The sequence below is a fragment of the Symsagittifera roscoffensis genome, chromosome 7, assembly GCF_963678635.1.
Source record: "Symsagittifera roscoffensis chromosome 7, txSymRosc1.1, whole genome shotgun sequence".
Classification (NCBI taxonomy): Eukaryota; Metazoa; Xenacoelomorpha; order Acoela; family Convolutidae; genus Symsagittifera; species Symsagittifera roscoffensis.
In genome coordinates, this window is record NC_087068.1 from 43,537,544 (window position 1) to 43,560,872 (window position 23,329).

Consider the following 23,329-nt stretch of genomic DNA (forward strand, 5'->3'; position numbering starts at 1 on the left):
ACAGTAATTTTACATAGACTTTAGTAAAATGAATTTGAGAAAAAAAATGTGGGGAACTGGAAAAGAGTCAAAAACTCTCTTCATAGTTGGAACTTTTTATCACGTCCCAGGTGTCTCGAGTGCTTTTACAATGTTATTTATAAATATGGTGGAAAAGTCAGCCTTCACATCAATTTTTGTAATGAACGGACATTGTTGACTGAAGTACAAACTTGTAGGAGGAGAAAACAAAAAGAGCCCTTGCAGGAAACATTTTTGGTTCAAATTATTCTCAATGAACGCTTAACATACCAGATAACACTTAAGGGCGAAAGTTTTCCGAAAATGCTGAAAATTTCAAAACTGCTTTCAAAAAGTAATTTATCTTTGTTTTTGTCAAAAATCTAGAAAAAAATTCGGAAGAGACAAAATTTCAAAATATATGAAGCCGCCATCAAAAACAATGATTTTCAGTTTAAAAAATCAGAATTTTGAGAAACGTAAAAAAGAGCTCAAACTCAAAAAAATTAGCTCTAATCCGAGCTGAACTGTATGTGCTGGGATGAAGATTCCCATAACGTCATTAATTTTCAGAGCAAAAGATTCACGTGCGTTTTTATAACAATACCTTCAGCAAAAATGAATATTGATTAAATCAAAACAACATATAAACACGTACATGGTTAATTCACATTGAATCACGTTTCATCAAGGCTGATCATTTGAATGTACACGTAAAACCAACGTTGAGCCAAAATAAAACTGCACCACATCTTAAATCTCGCTTTCTCATAAAAAGCGTATCATACCATTTTGCTCCTTTAGCTGAATTAAAAAATTCTTGCAATGAAATTGAAAGTTTTCGAGTTTCCTTCTCAGCCGAAACACAAAGGCTTCGTCGGTTGCGTTGCTTGGAACTCGGTTAACGAACTCGTGTCTTGTGGTGACGACCACAAAGTGTTCCTTTTCAAAGCCGAGGAGCATTTAGTTCACGATGCGACGGCGCTCACGAACTTGAGCGAGGAAATATTCCCCACCGATATCCATTTTATCCCCAAAACTTCGGGGGTGGTTGGGGGAGCTAGCGCTAAAGCATCTAAAGTGGAGTTTGTGCTTACTGCGACCAATGGGTCGTTTATGTTGTGTGCCAAGAACGGAACAGTGGAAAAAACAGTTGAGGCACATCGGGGGGCCATTTTGGCGGGAAGGTGGAACCACGATGGATCTGCGTTGGGTGAGTCTTTCACTATAGGAATTTTACTGGAAAATTAATTTAAAAACATTGCAGCCGATTTTCAAACAAGAGATTGACTCTGATTTGTGACTTCAGACTATAACATAAAATCAATTGGACTATAAAATAAAATCAACTTTCGTATTGGAAAGGAACTACAATGAAGGAGCTGCTTTTTTCAGAAAAACTTCAATTTTTTAACAGAAAAATTTTCACGGGATTTTTTACCTGCAATTTTGAACGAAAGATATTTTACCAATGGGAACCAAATCGGGATAGTTAACGCGAGATATATTTTGTTCTATTAAAATTTAAGAAGCTAATTAAATCATTCCAAATTGCATTGAGGGCAATAACTTAGTCTGAACTATTTCTCTTAATATAACGTTACCAGACGCAAACTATATCTCTTTTTAGTAGATATGACATAGGGGGTGATACAAAAATAATACAATGAAGAAAATTTATCTCATTTCTTATACGTTTTTATGTAATGTTTTATCAAGTTGGCTCTTTTCCTTTTTCGACTCTTTTGGCTTCCGCCCAACTGCATTTTTTTAACATTAATTTTCTTTATTGCTATAAAAATTGGCATGCAGACTAATCAAGCCATGATAACCATACTTCGTCTTCATGTTTAACGCTCATTACATCATAAAATTGACGCTTATGTGAGGTGGGGTAAAATAGCCCAACTTTACACTCACATTCCAAAAATTCTATTTTTATAACTGTTTAACGTGTTATTATGATTGAATGCGTGATGTTACGATGTAAAATATGGCTCTTTTCCAGTTCCCCATTTTCAAAACACCGAGTATTATGTTTGTTTTATGTGTTATTACGGCTAAATGCGTGATGTTACGCTGTAAAGTATGAAGAACAAATTTGTTCACAAGTGTCGATTTGTTCACAACGCCAAATTTCATTGCAATATGACAATGTTATAAAAGCTTTTCAAAATTGATTTTGAAAGGGGGGACTGGAAAAGAGCCTAAAATATGAACAACAAAATTGTTCTGAGTAGTCGGTTTGTTCAAAATTTCAATACATCAGGACAAATATTCCAAACTAACTTGACTTAACTTATACGATCGACCAAATCGCAGCTAGTTAGAACAAGGGGTCTTTCTGAATGTTGCTAAGACTTTCCTATTCTTATTCAACAGACAAAGTTTCTTTCACTCGTAAATAGGTATATTATTTCAAATATAGAGGACACACATCAATTTTATATCAAGAGACATTGGGGTATGGATTTATAGTTATCGAGATAGAGATTTGAGATTTTGGTTATTAGGATGGTTGGGGGTCTCAGTATGAGAGTGGTTGTGAGATTTTGAGAAAGTGATGAAGTGATGTTTGGTATATTTTCGCTTGGCTTATATACCATAGATTTTGATATTTTCAGCATTCCATCTGTTGGTTAAACCAATCAGAAAGAAACAACAAATGCTGTAATGTTTGCTTTTGGTGATATTTTATCAACCGAGCAAACACATAATTTCAAGTCAGAACATGTGGTAAAAGTTTAAGAATTATGTTTCTGATTTCAAGTCAGAACATATGGTAAAAGTTTTAAGAATTATGTTTCTGATTTCAAGTCAGAACATATGGTAAAAGTTTTAAGAATTATGTTTCTGATTTCAATTCAGAACATCCAACCATCTTATAGGGTGATTGTTAAACGGTGATACCCGTTGACAAAAAATTTAAAAGCATAATATAATTTACAAAACATCAAAAAAGTTTTATTAAAGTTTACGTAAAGTTTTTATTCTGATTTTGATAGTTTGTTCGTAAAGTGGCGTCTTGTAGTGTAGTCGGTTGATGGATGGCTGCTTGTAGTCGGTTGAAGAATGGCTGCTTGTAGTCGGTTGAAGAATGGCTGCTTGTAGTGTATGTGCATGTAGAGTAGAGCAGTGGCGGCGGCCAAATCACAGCTGGATACTTTTGAGAAATATAACATCAAATACAATTTTTCAAATTTGGTTTAGCGAATATACTTATCAGCAATACTGGACTATAATTGTAGAAGCATACATACTTTGTAAAGTGGCGGCGGCCAAATCACAGTTGGAGTTAAAAAATAAAAAGAACGGAATTTAATAGATAGTCTTGAAACTAATAGTTTCCTTCCACCTGGGTTTTTAGGCTCAGATACTTATTGCTGAGGTCCTTATTTTTTTCCCGGAGCACTGTTATGGTTTTATGCTTTTGATTGATGCGATTTAAGTCGTTTATGTAATTCTTTTGCACTTGATCCGTGTAGGAGTCAAGGATCGGAGTCTGCATTTGGGCAGTTATAAAGGCTGCAGGAACACAAATATGTTGATGGGGGAGTTGTGCATTAACCAGACGGTATGCACCGTTACCGTTTTGGTAAGGGTGATAGGTGTCTATCTTAAATCGGTTAATAAAGGGAGAGAGCGCATAATTTAGACTGGTGTCAAAATTTGGTGGTTTCCTTGGGCTGAGGTTTTGTTCCTTTTTGACTTGAATCGCGATTTTTGATTCAAGTTCTAGAGAGTTTGCAGATTGGTGAACTATTACAGTTTCAGATTCTAGGTTTTTCCTAGTTGAAGAAGAGGGGAGAATTTTGAAAGGTCGGACACTTGCTTTTCTCTTTTGAATGCAATTAGAATTTTTTACTTTTGGAATTTTAAAATTGGTATTCAATTTTGGTTGATTAATCGGGTTGATTGTTTTGGATGGCATTTCCATAGGGTCATTTAGAGACAGTAGGTTTTCGAAGTCGAGCAAGTCTTCTTCAAGTGGAGTGTGAAGAAGATCAGTGGGCATATCCTAAAACATAGAATAAATTAGACCGGTACAGCGGGTCGATTATTGTAATCAACTAGTTGGAGTCTAGGATAAATTTTATCCTGATTTTCGTTTTCAGAATCCTCTTGTTGAGGTGCCTGAGGCCTATGATCAAGCTCAATATTTTGATCGTTCTCATTTTGAGCGAATATTGAAGTCACTATAGAAGTGAAAAGTATATTGTAAGAGGCGGCTAACATAATTTTTCCGAAATGAAGAGTTCGGCCGGTTAGTTTGTGTATGTGTAATACTTTTATTACAAATACAAGAGCGTCGAGTATAAACTTGACGAAAAGGAAAGAGGCGAATATTATTCCGCATCTTTCTAAATAGTACTGTATTGTACCAAAAACACGAGTGTACTCGTTCTTCCAAAAATCAGGCGAGATAAGATAATCTAAGTATGTTTTGCGTAGATCCGTATTGACTACTCGAGTCCGGATAGAAGTGTTTTCTTGCATTAAGAAAAGTTTGGGATACTTTTTGTAAAATTCCCTTCATTTCAGAGTGATCAGTAATCATGCTCCAAAATTTTTGCATTTGTGCATAAGTGTAAATAGAAGCATCATGACTAGATGCAAGAGAGTGTTTTACTTGCCGTTTAATTTCTTTCGGCTTAAACAGATCTGGACCTTTTACTCTAGTAATAGAGGTTGTGAGTTCGATCCAAGAATTATCGTTATCAACATCTAGTTGATAAAGATTCAAATGCTTATCGGAGCAGTCTTGTTGATCTGCCGATTTAAAAGTTTGTCGAGTGATCGGGTCGACGAAATGAATTTTTTCGCGATACATAATTGGTATCCGATTATAGCATGCATCCATTAATTGTAATGGAGAATAAAATTTTGGGCAGTGATAGAGCCAGGCAACATTGCCATTGGTCTCTAAAAAAATAGACCTATTTAGGGTCAAAATGTAGCCGGCTAAACGCGGGCTTTCGATAGAGAGCATTAAAGTATTGAGAATCATGGAGCGTTCTAACTCACATTGATTCGTTAAAAGTGCCAATTCGGCAGTTCGAAGCATGTAAAAGCTTCGAAAAAGAATATAATCTAGTTTTGTTCCTAGATGAGCTTCGTAGTCTATTTGTCCCGGTGCAAAGGGATAATTTTCATCTTTTGCGTATTTTACGTAGGTCAAATTTGGCTCCGAATGAATAATTCCTGTATTAGCACTCGGGTTTATTTGTAAACCAGTATCCATATTAAAACCGTTTTGGTATGCTATGAACAATGATTCGTATTGGGTTGGGTAGACTATTTTTGGGTGTCCACATAAAGATTGTGGTTTATTTAGAATTTTTAGCATAAATTGTTGAGTGTCTCTAGCTCGAGTATGGTGGTTGGATATTTTAGTAAAAGAGTCTTTTACAATATAATAATTTTCTTCATTTCGAATCATTTTTGCTTCGAATTTATTGAGAACCGAAAAAATGCAGTTTTCGGGCTCGTTCCAAGTATATGCAAAAGGGTCAAGTGATGTTGTTTCACATCCGTTTTCATATACAGGACAAGGTAATGGAATGTTTTGCCAGTTATTAACGGTGCCATCTTTTAGATTGACAGTTAAGGAAATATTTTGCATGTATGATTCGAAAGTATCCAAATGGATCCAAGAACGATCACTGCATTCGTTGTGGTATTCGCCATCAACTTTGCCTCTATTTGTATTTGTGACAATTTTTTCGTCGAAGCGAAAAGGAATATTTTTTGAGTATCCTAAGTTAACATATCCCCGTTCGGCGGCGTGTTTACAAGTATCAGGGGAAATGTGTATATCAGTTGTGATTATATTTTGGCGAGCGTCTATTCCGCTTGAATCGAAAGAATCACAAAACCATCGGATAGATTGGTGTTTTATACGACACATTGTCGCGTTAATTTTTGTACTATAATGCCGTTGGTAAAGAGTAACCTCGGCTGTTGTAGTTTCGATATTTTCAGGTTGTATTTTGCAGGGAGCTACTTTATTAAGTGAGAACATTTTATTCGATGTCATTAGTTGACAATCAAAATGCGCAATTTTTAGATCTTTTGCTGTATTAGCGTAGAGATTGTCCTCTGGGTTAAAAGCGCAGATTTGTTGGGGAAATATTAAAAGAGTGTATATAGCTAACCAAAAAATTTTTAGTTTTAGACGGCGGCGGAAATAGAAATTATACTTACTTTCAGCAAATCATCGATTATTTGGTCCGTTGATTGATCAAGGTCCATTATTTCACCTTCTTCGAGATCGGTGATTTTAGACATTATTTTTGAAATTTATTGATTTTTGCAATTGCTGAGAAGTATCAGAGGAAGGTTTTGGAGGTTGAGAAGTTTTTGAAAGAATGATTCTGAGCTTATTTTTGCTGGTTTATATAGATCAGATTCTGATAAAATTTGTTTGTTTAAGACAGGTTTTAGCAAAGCCGGCTGTTCAGTTATAATTGACATACTATACTGTGCCGTATTTGTTTTTACTGGCACGTGTCTACGGCCGTTGGGAGGGGGTTGGTTTGCAAGTTAAGACGGTAGTGATAAGCATGTTTGCTTCAACCATATGTTTTGAGTTTACAAATAACCATATGTTCTCACCATTTGGTCAGAAATTAGTACTTTAGCAGAAGCTTTCGTCTTGAGTTTATTGACTACTAACTGATTGAAAATATGGCTACAAAAGATGATGCTGATAACTGGCTCAAGTATCCAGAAAAATTAGAGCCTTTGAAAAATATTCCGCTTTGGGATATAAGTAATGAGAGAAAGGAGGAGAGAAAAAATGTGTTTGAATTTATGTATAATTCAGATCTCCTTATTTCAAGGGTAGAGTACCTACTATTCACTAACGGCAATTATTTGTTCGACGTTCCGCTTTTGCGGGAAGCCGAATGGTGGTCAGCCCAAATAATAAAATTCAATTTGGATAGGAATGCTGATATCATGTCCAATTGTTGGGAGGAAATTGACCAATTGTCCAGCGATTCAATAGAGTTGATCGGTCTGCTCCTTGGTGAGGATGTGAGTATACTTTTGAGTATTTGATTACAAATTCAATAATACAGTTATATTTTGACATAATGTTTCTGTTTCGTTTAGAAACTAAAGTTTTTATTGTTGTTTTAGTTCTATAGAAGCATGTTCATGGAGAACGGACGAGAAAAGCTCGATATGCTAAAAAGGATTACAATGGCGTGGTGGCAACCCGAGCCGGTATTACAGATAGTAGCCAAAAGCAAGCAGTCAAGACAAAGTAGCGAAAAAATGAGTCTAGAATTATTGTGTGCTAATAAAATTATACATGAAATAGCGAATAATTTTGAGTCAAAATTGCCTTGGGGCGAAATTTAAAGAAAATAAATTTATTTTTCTTATATCCATTTGTCTTTACTTTTTTCCAATTCTGGATATGAGACTAGATGGAATTGGATTTCCGAATTTTTGTGTGTGGACGTTTAGTTCTTTTTGGCCTTTCTGAGCTGACTTCAGGAATAGGCGTATAGAGGCTATTTTCGTAGTAGTTTTCTGAATTATTTGGGGATTGAGCATAATTTGAAAATCCTGCTGAATTATTAGAAAGCTGATAAAAATTTTGGGGTGGTGAAACATGAAACTGTGTTCTAATGTTCCGGTGGCTTTGCGAGCTACTTGGGCCATCGAGTTCACTTAGTTCATTTAATACACGTTTTGGGTATGGCGTAGAACTAGTAATAGGCTGTATATCGGGATTGAATGATGTTGATTCGAATAAAGTCCTTAAGTTCATAGTTTCCTGTCCGGAATCAGAAATTTGTTTTGGCGACTTATTTTGTTCAGATTCCCTAATTGTAGAATCGTGGTTTGTCATATGTTGATATCCACTAGATATCACTGGCCAATAGGAATAATTCGCGAATTCAGTCTTTTTTGGCTGATTAAAATTGTCTATTTGTCGATTTGTTAGATGATTATAAAAACCATCGGACATTGGATCGGTTGAATATTCAGTAACCAGTTTTGGCATTATGTTTTCTTTTGGGAAGTATTCAACAATATGATTACGGTGTACTATTTTTTTCTCTGAGGTTGTGTCGTTTTCTATTTTATAGTTGACATCTGTTACTTGTTCAACTACAGTATATGGGCCAGATCTTAAATGTAGCAGCTTTTGGGACCTTAAAAGCGGTTTAGATCTATTTTCCAGTAATACTTTACTGCCAATTTTGATTGGCTTACCTAGCTTATGTTGATTTCGAAAATAATGCGCTTGATTAGTGACGCGGCGGCAATGTATATAAGTATTGCTGTAAATTGTTTTAAAAAGATTCTCCCTTTTTAAAATTTCTGAGGATATTCGGTTTTGGAGTAATTTATCGATTTTCTCATTTTTTACTCTTTCTTCACTATGAACATGAGGTGAAAGGCCGGTGCAATATTCTGATATGCATCGTTTATCATTATCACGAAATAATCCTAGTTTTAGGCTTATTGGAATTTGTGGTTTAATGCCAAATACGATTTCGTATGGCGTATAACCAGTACTTGAATTGACGGCGGTGTTGTGAGCAAAAGCAAATTTGTCTGTCAGTTCTGACCAATCAGAACCAGCATCATTTATAAAATGCCTGAAATATTGAGTTAAATGTTTATTTTGGACCTCAACTTTGCCGTTTGTCCATGGTGCGTATGTAGTTCTTGGTCTAAGTGTAATACCAAATTCAAATGACTAATGAACGAAATCATTGCTTATAAAAGCACTTCCATTATCATGAATGATTTGTTGTGGAATGCCAAATGATTTGATATATTTTTCAAGGAGATTGATTGTTTCCTTTGAATCGGCGTGTTTGCAAGGATATACTTGTATATATCGAGAAAATGCGTCTACAACAACTAAACAATAGTTTTTGCCGTTACTCATTGGTCTGAGTGGACCTTTGTGGTCAATGTGAATTGTTTTCATTGGTGTTGTTTCTAGTTGACCACATTGCTGTAAAGGAGCTTCATTTAAATCTTTTCTTTTTGGCTTGTTTTTTTGACAATCAAGACAGTCGTGAAGAAGCATTTTTACCCATTCATAAAGTCCGGGCCAATAGAAGTATCTTTTAATACTTTCTAATGTTTTTGATTCTCCGTGATGACCACTTAATGGATGACTATGGGCTAGCTTGAAACTGTTGAGAAATAATGATAGGGGCAAACATATTTTTGGGGTTTGTGAGCAATCATCGTTATATTCATGAATACACAATAATTCATTTTGATTTTCAATGAACAGGAGATCAAACTGTCGAAGATAAGCTCTTATAGCTTTATCTTGATGTCGATGAGGTTTGGTTTCTGGTTTTGTACCTCTTTTGACCCATTTTTTGACAGTTTCAATTACTTGATCTTTTAATTTTTCTTGGACAATTGTTTCTACGTCAAGAGCAGCAGTTTTTGCGAAATCTGTCAATTTAATGATTAAATCTAGTGAATCATTTTTTCCTTTTTCTGAGTGCAAGCTAATTGGTTCAATTAGCTTTGATATTTTAGTTCTATTTTCAAAATCTTGTTTTGCCTGTTCAAACTCGTCAATTAGACTTTGTTCGACATTGCCCTCGCAAAGTTCTATCCACTCTTGGTTATCAAGATTGTCATCCAGAGCGAAAAGTTCTTCAGGTATTTCTTCGTAAATATTTTGAGTTGACAATTTTTTTATTTGGTTGATTTGTTTGCCAAATTTAAAGAAATCTGTTATGTTCTGGATTGCGTTGCAAGATTCTTCATAGTAATCTGGTGCTTCTTCAATGCTGAAGTCACCTTTTTCACTTATATCTATAAGTTTCCTTTTTCCACCATGCAATTGAGCAATGATTGGATAGCAATCGTTGTGTGTTGTATTTTTGTCTTCTTTGTGAAGCACTGAATAATTGATTTTTTCTCCGGTGTCTAGAACAAATTTTATTTCATTTGGAATTGTTTTATGTTCAATTTGATATTTTTTAATATCAGCGATTGGAACATTTCTGCTTAAAAGGTCAGGGAAAGCTAAGTTTGTGCCTGGTGTGTAGATAATTTTTAGATTATGAAACTTAGTCAGCACAACCTGATATTTAAAAAATCGGTGTGAAAGTTGTCCTTTTCTGGACCATAAAAATAAAATTGGTCGATGGTCACAATACAGATATATGGGGAATGGTGAACCTATAATATAGAATTCATATGTTTGAAGAACAGATATAATACCACACAGTTCACGATGCTGTGGTGACATTTTTTGTTCGGCTTTATCAAAAACTCTGGAGTTTGCGGATACAATTTTTCTTTCCGTCTGGAAAGGCTTGGATTAAAATACATCCAGTTCCTACATTCGAAGAGTCTGCGTGAATGTGAAATGGGTAATCTGTGTTTGGGATTGCATTAGCAATATCATGGCAAAATCTGTCTTTCAATTTCTGAAAAACGGCTTCATGACATGGTAGCCATTGAAATTTGTTTTCGGTGTTTGCAAGCTCGTATAGACATTTCGCATCTACATGAAAGTTAATTATGTAAGTACTATAGAATCCCATTACTCCGAGAACACCCAGTACTTCAGTTTTAGATTCGGGTGATTTTAGGTTTTTTATATCATCTATGCGAGAAGCTATAGGAGAAAGACCTTCTTCCGATACCACGTGACCAAGGAACTTCACTTTTCGTAGGAAAAAAAATGTTTTATCGGGAGCTGCTTTAAGGTTTGCTTTACGAAGCAAAGAGTGGTATTCTCTGATAGTATCAAACATTTCGTTTTTCATTTTACTCTGTAGAAGAGTATCGTCAATATATGTTATTGCCTTTTTTGTTTTTATAAGCGGACCGAAAGCGTATCTCATTAGTTTACTAAAGAAGTTTGGAAGTGGTTTTAAACCATAAAAACCGACTTGGTAAGTATATTGTCGTCCTCCGACAATAAAACTAGTAAGTTTTTGAGCTTCTTCAGTGAGAGGCACTTGGTGATAAGCGCATGATAAATCACTGCTTGTAAAATACGAGCCATTTATCCGAGTCATCAACACCTGTAAAGGTTCAAGTGGCCAGCTACAATTACTATTATCGGCCAGGAGTTCATATCATCATTTTCGTTTAACTCGCGTATTATACCAGCTTGTATTAGCTCGTCCATTAACTTGTCGAGTTTGTCTCGTAAATGGATGGGTATTTTGCTTGGTCGTTGCTTTTTGAATGTGGCATCTTTTTAAAGGGGTATATGGAACTTGTGTTTCGTTTTTCCAATATCGTACTTATGATGAGAATATACATCAATGTCTTGTATGATGATTTGGAGTAGATCGACAAACTCATCGTCCGATAGATCACTTTGTGTGAAATCAAACTCGGAAAGGAATTGAATAGTGCTATCAATTTTCTGCTGGTTGGATGTATAATGTTCGTCTGATTTAAATGTTTCGCTTACAATAAATTTGATCAGTTGATCATTTTGTTCTTTGTGCCTATATTTTGGGAACTGGTCTCGAACGAGTGGTCTGCGAAGATTCTTTGCATCAGCCGAGAAATCGGTGGCTAGTTTGCCTTCGCTGTTACAGGCCTGAACTATATCAGAACCGATTTGTTCAAATATTTCTGATACACTTTCTGTATCGAATACTTCTAGCGCAGTCATGCTATTGAGTTCCCAACCAGGTACATAGACATAAATTGTGATTCCAGAGAATCTGAACACGTCGACGATGATTTTAGAAACTTCTTTCCAATCCATTTTGTCTAGACCACAAGCAATTTTTGGCATTGCAATACAACGAATATTATTAGCAATCGCATGATGTTTCATTTCATCTAGTGCATAGTGAATGCTTTGATAGGTAGGTTTTTGAAAATATTTTTCCTTGGTAATCAGATTGTAAATTATCTGTCCGGAACTGGAATCTCGATAAACGATGATTTCGTTCACGCTGCTATTATTATAGCTACAAAAATCTCTCATTTTTGTATATCGTCGACAGACCATTTCGGCGAAGCCTTGGGTCATGGCTCTATCAGCAGAAATGCATTGGGCAATTGGCATGTTTGATTCGAATATGGATTGTTGTTGGAAATCGATGTATTTTATACAAGAATCATAAACTCGGCTTGTACATTCTTGTGTGGTGTTTACAATTGTGTTCAACATGAAACAACTGTCAAATTCTGAACTTTCGTTTAGAATAGTTGCTGTAAATTCATCGCAATCTTGGATTGCATATACTTTTTCTTCTCCTTGTATATCTGTTACTGCATATCCGAGTACGCCTTTATTTATGTTTACTGGGTGGTCTTGTTGATTTTCAATCAAAATCGGGAGTTTGTATTCAGTTTGAATACAAATGGTATTCATGAAAATTAAACCAGTTTTACACGTGTCTTTGTGCGGAAGAAATGTAGTTCCTTTTTTAAAATATGTTTCAGCTGTATGTTTATACAGATGCGAGGAGCGGTGTGAGATATATAGGGGATCTTTAAGTCGGATTGTTTCTATTTTAGAAACATTCGGATATTCCTTATCATTGTTTAATAAGCCATATGAGATGACACCATCTTCGGATTTTAGTTCCACTGCTGGGATATCAAAATAAAGGGCTTTAAGAAACAAATGACAGAAGTCGATTCCTAACAGATTAACAGTGCGTTCTTCTGTTATCCAAACTTTGTGGTTTGTTGGATACTTTCCGTCGGTATCAAAGCATGAAACGATTGATGTATGGCCAAGCATACGGATTTCAGATCCGTTGTAAGTTTTGGCTTTACTTTGGGATTTGAAAAGAGTCAGTTTTTGTCCAATTTTGTTTAATTCTCGATTAGTTGGTTCATTTATGATACTACAAGTTGATCCTGGATCGACCATAAATTCAATTTCCAGTCCACTGTTTTTATTTGTGTCTCCGGTGGCGAAATGATACAGATTGAGATAGTTCCTTGCTTTTGGATTGCTATCTTTACTTGGCTTCGGAGACTTTAATAGTTTAAAGGAAACATATCTGTCAGTGCGTTACAGTAGTTAGTTTCTTCTTCTACCCAATGGGTGTTTTCAACTTGATTTTGATTCATTCTGAATCCTGGTGATCTTGATCTATCAGAATCACGACTATTTGTTCGGTTATATCCGTTTTGATTATATTGTCGACCTCTAGGATCACTGCTGGATTGCCTATTCTCTTGGTCATAATGCTGTTTTGCAGCTTGTTCGTTATCTCTGAAAGTATTTTGTTTTGGGTATTTTTCGTCATATGACTCGTTTTGCCTGGGATTGGAATTGTATGATGGCTGTTGATTATTTCTTGGATAACCGTTTTTGCTATAGTTACTATGATAACGAATACCAGACTTACTTTGATTCTGGAAATTTGGAGTATTTCCATAGTTTCCTGATTGACCGTTTTGATTTGTAAAGTTGTTGTTTCTTGACTGATCGTTTTGATGGTAATTTCTTTGATTTGAGAAATTTCGATTACGTTTATAGTCGGTCTCAAATGACACTTTTCTATCATTTTTTATTGTTAGTTCTTTGCGAAGTTTGTTTACTTCGTCCTGGACTTGTTTCTTAGAGCATCTAGAGATAGAATGACCGTTCATTCTACAATAATCACAAAAGCGTGTATTATTTGGTCTGCCTTTTACATCCGGATCTCGGCGACGAAAGGAATGTTGTTCGTTTATGGCACTAACCTCTTGATTTTTAACCAATTTGTTTAACTCTTTTATTTGCGTTTCTAATGATGTCATTTTATCTGTCGAGGTTTTGTTTGCAGGATCAGTGGCGACGATAAAAGTTAAATCTTTTGTAATTATATGATTGGTAAACGTTCCCCATCCTGCGTTGGGGTTTTCTATCATATATTCATGAGCTTTCTGCTTCAGAGCTAAGGGTTTTAGACCTTTAACTGAGAAATCTATATACTTTTGAGTTCTTTGTCTCGTTTGTATATTTTTTTCCAATGCCTGTGCATCGGCATCAGCATGAACAGTAGTATCAATGCTTTCAGGCCAACCCTTGTCGACTGATGTTTTAATCCTATGGAAGTAATTTTTTATTAATTCGCCCTCTTGTCGAGTGGCATTTTCAGCATCAATTCGATGCTTGAAACGATCTCTACCATCAGTGAACCTTTTAAGAAAAAGATTTTTTAGTTCAGCCCAAGTAGTAGTATTAGTTACTTCATCAGTATACCATTCAAGAGCTGTTTCGGTTAATAAAGATCCAAACAAACTTTTTTGTCTGTGATCATAGTTAGGCTGAGCGCCAGCGTCTGTGGGTCGTTGCCCTAGTGAGAATACAATTTTATTCTCAACTGAAGTCCAAAAGGCTTTTGCGTTTAGGTCTGAATCATTTCCTGAGAATGATACAAAAGACAAGTTAGGATGGGTGATTGGGTGATCGGCCATCTTACTTTTTTCAAGTTAAGATATCCAATTTAAAGTTTTTGAAATTTTGAAATTTGATAATTTCAACTTTTGAAATTTTCAGCTTTTTGAAATTTGGATAAATTCAATTTTTGAGTTTTTGGTAATTTCAACTTTTTGAAATTTGATAATTTCAACTTTTGAAATTTTCAATTTTTTGAAATTTTGATAATTTCAATTTTTGAACTTTTCAACTTTTTGAAATTTTGATAATTTCAATTTTTGAATTTTTGATAATTTCAGCTTTTGAAATTTTCAAACTTTTGAAATTTTGATAATCTCAATTTTCGAACTTTTCAACTTTTTGAATTTTTGATAATTTCAATTTTTGAATTTTTGATAATTTCAACTTTTGAAATTTTCAACCTTTTGAAATTTTGATAATCTCAATTTTCGAACTTTTCAACTTTTTGAAATTTTTGATAATTTCAACTTTTGAAGTTTTCAATTTTTTGAAATTTTGATAATCTCAGTTTTTTGAGATTTTGAAAATTGAGTGAATTTTTGAAACTTGTGTGCCTCACTGGTCGCACCAATTATTCCAAACTAACTTGACTTAACTTATACGATCGACCAAATCGCAGCTAGTTAGAACAAGGGGTCTTTCTGAATGTTGCTAAGACTTTCCTATTCTTATTCAACAGACAAAGTTTCTTTCACTCGTAAATAGGTATATTATTTCAAATATAGAGGACACACATCAATTTTATATCAAGAGACATTGGGGTATGGATTTATAGTTATCGAGATAGAGATTTGAGATTTTGGTTATTAGGATGGTTGGGGGTCTCAGTATGAGAGTGGTTGTGAGATTTTGAGAAAGTGATGAAGTGATGTTTGGTATATTTTCGCTTGGCTTATATACCATAGATTTTGATATTTTCAGCATTCCATCTGTTGGTTAAACCAATCAGAAAGAAACAACACATGCTGTAATGTTTGCTTTTGGTGATATTTTATCAACCGAGCAAACACATAATTTCAAGTCAGAACATGTGGTAAAAGTTTAAGAATTATGTTTCTGATTTCAAGTCAGAACATATGGTAAAAGTTTTAAGAATTATGTTTCTGATTTCAAGTCAGAACATATGGTAAAAGTTTTAAGAATTATGTTTCTGATTTCAATTCAGAACACAAAGTAAATTAAGTTTTCAGAAATGAATTGAAATGTGGGGCGAAATTAGACAACAGCGATCAAGTTTTCACATCAAATTTTTTTGGCTCGTTTCCTCACTTCCACCCTCCTGCCTTTTAAAATGTCGATTTATTTGTTTATCTTACGTGTTAATACGAATAAAAGCGTAGCCAAGCGTGATTTTACGATGAGAACAACAAATTTACTCACAGTTGTCAGTTCATTCACTATGCCAAATTTTATCGGACTATGACAACGGTAAACAAATTTTTCAAAATTAAATTTGAAAGGGAGAAGAAAACTGGAAAAAGCCCTTGTTTCATCGGGATGATAAACGGCAGTCAAACTTTCTCGGATTTGTCCTAATACGAGCAGTTTTGAGCTCTTTTCCGGTCACCTTTTCTAGTTTTGAGCAATTTTTTCTTCAAAAAACGATTAACGAAAGACTTTGATAGTCAAACTGTAATAAATCATGCCAGCAAGAACAAATGAACTTATTCCTATGAAATAGTTCAAATATAAAGAACTCAATGAACAAGTTTCACACAACTTTTTATTTTTATTTTACAAGGTAATGGGAAACTGTAAAAAAAAGCGTAAAATTTAGAGAATACTGTTCAAAATAAATACTTCGCTACCCAAAGTTTCATGATTATGTTGCCTAAATATATGGCTCTTCCTCATTTTTCTCCCATCTACAATTTTTTCAAAATATAATGATTGTTCACTTTGTCCGGTTGTTATTAAACTGGACAGGCGAACTAACTAAGCCCAGACAAAGATAATTGTTCATCGTTCATAAATAATCTTCTAAAGCCACTCCATTTTACGCCATAAAAACAATTGTAATGCAAAGTGGGGAGAAAAATAAATAAAGCCAAATGTTTTTTGAATAGATTGCGACGCAGAAAAAATTAGCGGCGCTTTCTGGTCTTTTTTCGTTCTTTTCTGCAAACTTTTTTTAAATAATCTTTGTTTCACATTGTTCAGTTGTAACAACCATTGACAAGCGACTGATTTAAATCCTACAAAACATTAAAGTTATTCATATTAAACGTTTTAGAATCCATTGTTTTGGAACTCTTGGCTCTGCAATTGCCGCCCCTCAACTGTAATATCCATATTACTAACTATTGTTTGAGAGTCTCCTTGCCATGAAACGTACCAAGCGAATGTTTGAACCATTTTCAAGCATATTTTGTTTTCGTAGACAATACAGTCAAGTTAATGACCACACGCTAAAATTGATGTTAACTTTTGGTGGGGGAGGCAAAAGTAGAAGAGTCGTAATTCGAAAAAGGGAAGACTGGAAAAAACTACCTTTAAGACTAGTAACAATACCCCATTACCCATATTTGTTTTGCTTGTGTTTTGCTGGGAGTAGCGGCTTTTTTTCAGTCCTTTCTTTGATTTTTTAAAATTTATAAAAACCTTTCAAAATAACACTAGATTTTTAAATTGCAGTAAAATGTGTCAGCGTGAACAAATGAAAAAATTTTCTGAACTTTTTTTCAGATGCTCATTGCAGTATCAACTGTTTTGAAACAAAGTCGTATTGTAGTTTTACGAGGGAGTAAAAAACTAGAAAAGAGCCAAATTAACTTAATGAGTCAGCATGCCAAAATTTTCGAAATTGAGACAAGAACTAACATTACTTAGTCAGACTTTGCAGACAAGGAAAGGCAAAAAAGCCCATTGTTAGGTCGTTTCAATGCCCTCAATTTTGAATTTTTTTAATTTTCATAGTTGTTTTTATATGCAATTTAAGGTCAGACGCGTAAAGCTACATTTTAAGATATGAAGAACAAATATGTTTAAAATAATTAGTTGGTTCACGATACCAACTTTCATTGCATTGTGAACAATGTTAGAGTAGTTTTTCAAAATGGAAGTCCAAAGGTAAGGGGGTTGAAAAGCGCGCAATATGTAATTGATACTTGGAATGCTATATATTTGGAATGCATGTCATCAAAGAGGGTAATAGCTTTCTCTCCGTAAATGTTCATTTTTTTGCTAGAACTTTATTCTAGGTCTATATCGGCTGGCCAAGGCTATCTTATTGCAACCCAATTACCAGTTTGTGTCTCTTAAAAAATATTTATTACCATTTTAATGATACCTTTTTCATTTTTTTCCAATTTGGAGGAGTCACCAACTGAAACTTCAAGAACTAGTTATTAAGAGAACAAGACTGCTCGTATCAGGGCGAAGCCCTGAATGTTCCGACTGCCTTTTAGAGTTTATGGAGCAGCAGTAATAACATAAAAAAATTAAATGAAATAAAATAAAATAAAAACTTTTTTTCTAAAAGTTGAGATTTTTAATGAAAATTATCCCCCCACACGCCATATTAAGTACAAAAAGAGAGATTTCATTCCTTGTAACAAATCAATTATGGCAAATAAGCTGCTTCGTTAAACCAATTTGGAACGATTTATAGGACGGATTAAATCTCCGCTTACGCGTTATTAGCGCGAATTATATCGCTCGTTAATTGTCCCATATTGGTCAAAATGGCAATCTTTAAACCCTCATAACTTTACAAAAAAAGATCACAGGTGAAATATCTTTTCAAATTTAAGCTCAGAACAACAAGACCTTTTGAATGATAAAAAAAAATTCCGTCAAAAATGGCTAGTTAAAAAGTCGAAATTTGTCTGAAGAAAAAAAAACCCACCCCGAGCACAAATATTCCGTTACTTTCGTATCGGAAGTCGGAACAATAATTAACACATGAACTTTTTGTTCCGACTTTCGATACGAAAGTAAGGGAATATTTGTGCTCGGGGTGGGTTTTTTTTTCTTCAGACAAATTTCGACTTTTTAACTAGCAAGTTTTGACGGAATTTTTTTATATCATTCAAAAGGTATTGTTGTCCTGAGCTTAAAGTTGAAAAGATATTTCACCTGTGATCATTTTTCGTAAAATTATGAGGGTTTAAAAATTGCCATTTTGGCCATTTTTTTAACCAATGTGGGACAATTAACGCGCGATTTAATTCGCGCTATTAACGCGTAAGCGGAGACTTAATCCTTCTTATAAATCGTTCCAAATTGGTTGAACGAAGATTATTTGCCATAATTGATTTGTTACAAGGAACGAAATCTATCTTTTTGTACTTTAAATGGCGTGTGGGGTGATGATTTTCATAAAAATTTTAACTTTTAGAAAAAAGTTTTCATTTTTTTTATTTCATTTTATTTTTTGATGTTATTACTGCTGCTCCATAAACCTTAAAAGGCAGTCGGAACATTCAGGGCTTCGCCCTGATACGAGCAGTCTTGTTAGTCTTTGAATTGGCGTAATTGTTGGCAGCTAGAGAGTTTTAATTTTTGGAACTTTTGAATGCAACGCGAAGTAGAAATCACAAAATCAAAGAGTTTCATTTAAAAACCAATCGTTTTTTTTGCTATATAGCCCCCTCTGCCAGCCTTGTATCAATTAAATTTACAACTCCATCACACTTTGATTTTTATGGAGGGCGTTTATAAAAACGGTCAGACAACATGCATGTATAAAAACATGTTTAATTCTGTTCACTTATTCAGTCTGAATCGTTTCAATTTGATTTAACTTAACTAAAATGGTTTGAATATTCTTTACAAAAAACTTTTTCAAAAAATAAAAAAAGAAAAAAAAGTTAAGAATCCCAGTTACTTCTCATTTAGTGCTCGATTCTTGTGCAAAAAGCACAGAATGTTCCGAGTGCGGTAATTTTTGCTAGAGCAATGTTAAATTTTTCCTAAAGCAATGTTAAAGCGAGCTGGAACAGATAATAAGCTACAAAAATGATGCACAATATGTTAAAATATAATGGAAGATTGTTGATTGTTTTTTTTTCATGTTGACCTTCTGGCTTCAGGAGTAAAGTAGTTCGGAAAACAGAAATTTTCAGTACTGTTTTTCTCGACATTACAATTTTTTCGAAATATCGTTGTGAAAATTGAATGCGCGACTAAAAGAGTTTCAAAACCATACTAATTTCAATAATTTTTGAGCGTGCTCTGAACTACCTGAAATCTAGAGTGAAAACATTTTTCCCTGCGTCAAAATTCCTGTCCTCCCTTTGATCACAACAAAATTATCCTATAATCTTATACAGTGAATAAATTCAGGATAATTTTACTGTGATCACAAAAAGAACAAAAAGCTAGAGAGAGCAAGCGGAATTTGACTCGTTCTACTGCATTGTGCGTGTGTGTATAGGTCTGTGAAAAACTGCAATATTCAGGCAGTATTTTTTCTGATACAAGATTAAACAAAATGATTGAAAGGCTTTTTTGGTGGCATATTTGATCACCTAGATACTTCCTTTGACGGGAACAAAAATTGTGCAGAGGAAGATGATTTATTTTCAAAACCTCTAAATGGTGCTGGCTTGAGTTAGTGTCAAAAAACAGAATTAGAACACGCTAAATCAATTACATTTTTGAAAATTATGTCAAATTTAATAAACTCAAACAACCTACAAGACTGCTAAGAAAGAAAACAAGACTGCTCGTATCAGGAAAAAGCCCTGAATGTTCCGACTGCCTTTTAAGGTATATTGAGCAGTAATAACATTTAAAAAATAAATGAAATAAAACAAAATGAAATTTTTTTTTCTAAAATTCGAATTTTTTTAAATGAAAATCACCCCCCACACGCCATATAAAATACAAAAGGATAGAATTTGCTCCTTGTAGCAAATCAATTATGGCAAATAAGCTTCTTTCAACCAATTTGGAACAATTTCTAAGAGGGATTAACAAGTAAAATGGTCACAGGTAAAATATCTTTTCAAATTTGAGCTCAAGACAACAATACCTTTCGAATGATATAAAAAAATTCCGTCAAAAATGGCTAGTTAAAAAGTCGAAATTTGTCTGAAGAAAAAAAAACCCACCCGAGCACAAATATTCCGTTACTTTCGTATCGAAAGTCGGAACAACAATTTAGGGCAAAAAGAGCCAAACAACATGAACTCTACGTATTCACACCAAAATACAACCACTTTCGCCCACATGAAAAATAACAAATTCTCTTCTTCAAAAAAACGGCAAACTTTGATATCAGAAGCAAAAATATACATTTTTTTAAAACTTCACATCTTTTTTTATAGGAATAAAGAAAATCACGTTTCATATTTTCAATTTTTCTTTTTTGTTCCGAGCAATCAAGTACATTCATACTTCATCGTTTTTCAGAAAAAATTTTAGGAGCTAATTTTGGTAAGAAAACAGAGTCTTTCTACTTGTTTTTTTTTTCGTTGTAAGATTTTTTTTATTTGTTGTGCCAGAAAAATATCCATTTCAAGAACTCGCAAATACTATTTTTTTCATGTACTTGAGTAGTTCATTTAAAACCATATCTGAAAATGCTCATTTTGTCAATTTAACGGTAATATTTTTGAATCATTGGGTTTCCACGCCTTTCGCCTTTTGATTGCCAGTTACGCACTTCCTTTTAAAGCTTGCCCACAACTAACTAATATTTCGTAATATGCTTTTTCAGCCTATCTGAAGTTTCTATTGTTGAAGAAACAGCACATAAAATCATGTTACCAACAAGTAAAACCTCTGGATCGAATTCTTTCATATAAGTTAGGGTAGATCGGGGATTTTGGAGAAAGAGGGAAGTTAGCGGCAGGTTTTTAAAGTTAATTAATATTTTGTGCTTTGTGTGCTTGAATTTAGGTCGATCGCATTGATTTATATTGGACCTTTTTAGTGTAAGTATATATGCGAAAAATGGCTTTGACCTATAACAAGCGTTTCACTCTCAAAACCAAATCAAAAACTGGCGGCCCAAGCAACTAAAAAAATCAAGGGTTGTTGAAGGTGTAATTTCCGAGTGAGGAGATTTACGCCTTTACTCGCCCCTTTTCCCCTTTTTATACTTTATACATTGCCAAAAAACTTTTAAAGTATACCGCAGATTGTTTCTAATTGTTTCTAATTTTAAAAAGAATTACAATTTCGCCAGAAATTGGAAATCAATTATGCAACCTACACTGTTAGGTAACTTTTACCGTTAGAAAACTCTTGGCCCTTTTTCGTGAAAACATGTATTCAAAAATATTTCTGATAACTGCATTCAAGACTCGGTTGATTATTTTAAACTATTCTTCTTAAGGTAAAATCATAAGTTTATGAGTTTTGAAAAAAAAAGACCTGTAAATTTTCTAAGCTTTATTTGGGATCAATTGAGCAATCCCCCCAAGCAAAAACGGTATAACGCTACAAAAAAACATCAGCAAACGCAAGCAGATGGTTAATGTGTTCGTAGCACGCTATCAATTGACTGACTGAAGTTTATTTTATTTGAGTATCGAAATGTATTTCAAAAATTTTTTTTTGCAATATTTTGTTTGGGCGACCATTGCCTCAACGAGCTAACAAGGCATAGTCAAAACTGTACGGTTGAAGATCAAATTCAGCTTGTTTCTAGTTCGCATAAATAAGACACTGAACTAGAGGTCAACAAAAAGCAGACTAGACAGACCTAGACTGACTGACAGGCAGGTACCAAATTCACACTTAGTCATAATATGAGAACTCTCAAGAATATAAATAATAATGAATAGCAACTAATTTGATTGACATCTAAATATGTAGTCCCTCACATTTCCCTACGGATGTAAAATTTAAATACATAGTAATTTAAGTTTAATATAATAAGTAGTGACCTTTCAATCTGCCGCCGTAACTACCACATCAGAACTTTAACTTTGAGTTTTTTGGCTTTTGGCCATCCCTCTCCCTGGGTTATGAGTTTTAAGTTTTACTTGTTTCCTTCCCCGGGATATTTCCACTTCTTCTCTACCCCTTGGATATTGTCTATCATAACTCCTCCCATTTTGTCGACTGGCTTTCTTCTTCTCGTGCTCTTTCGTGTTCCCGAGCTTTCGCTTTGGCTCCCTGATTCTCCTTCTTCCTCTTGGCTGCTGTTTGTAAGACACTCCCTTGCAACTAACGCCGGTCTGCCCTGGTTCCCTTTTCCTCGTTTTATTTTTGTAGTTTTAGTTCTCACTCCTGTTCCCGTTCCGTGCTCCTCCTGAGTTGTCCTGCCACTTGTTCCTTGTCCCGCCGCAATTGCCTCATGCCTTGCCGAAATCTCGACTGGTAGTCGTGCTGGTTGGTGGTCCTCACTGTCCGAGCTTTCGGATTGATATGCTGCTATAGGTGGTGGCTGTTTTGCTTTAGGTCGCTGTGACTTTGGGCTTTCTATTGCCCCTTTTTTCGCACTTGCAGGCTTTTCTTTGAGTGTGGCCGGCTTCCGTTTCTTTGGCAGAGTCTTCTTCGGTTTTTCTTGCCACGGCACTTTTCCTAAGCACAGACCCGTTTTCCAGTTCGATGGTATGTTTAGACTCGGAAATTACATTAGATTTTAAGAGTTTATACCGGTTTTAATGTTCGGCTGGTAGTGCGCTGGTAGAGGTCTCCTGTACTTCCACTCCCTTGGATTGTTGGCTCAGTCACCGATTCGTTCCCTTGGCCAGTCTTCAGTTGTTGGTCGCTATCGAGAATTAGAGGTGCATTTCTTAACGCCGGAGTGTACACAAGGTCAGATATTTCCCAGTTTGCGTGTTGGGGAAATGCAATCGTGTTCATTTCGGGGTCATTGTCGTCTAAACACAAACATTTTTGTTTTAAGACGTTCTCCAAGTTTAGGTTTTTCAGACTCGGTTTTTTCGTAAGGTTACGTAAGACGGTGTTCGCCTCCCAACCATGGTGTGCTTCAAAAGGTGTCAGCTTAGTCGTTGCATTTTTGGAAAACCGTAGCGCCTAACGCTTTAT

General features: G+C 34.7%; 1 protein-coding gene across 1 annotated transcript in view; it reads left to right on the plus strand.

The window, feature by feature from the left end:
- Positions 1–629: 629 nt before the first annotated feature.
- The window catches only part of LOC134850892 (intraflagellar transport protein 80 homolog), a 72,466-nt gene continuing 49,766 nt past the window's right edge, over positions 630–23,329 (plus strand). Inside the window, exon 1 of the mRNA XM_063866666.1 lies at positions 630–1,213. Within this exon, the coding sequence (XP_063722736.1) occupies positions 826–1,213 (388 nt within the window). The 5' untranslated portion in view covers positions 630–825. The remainder of the gene's footprint in view (positions 1,214–23,329) is intronic.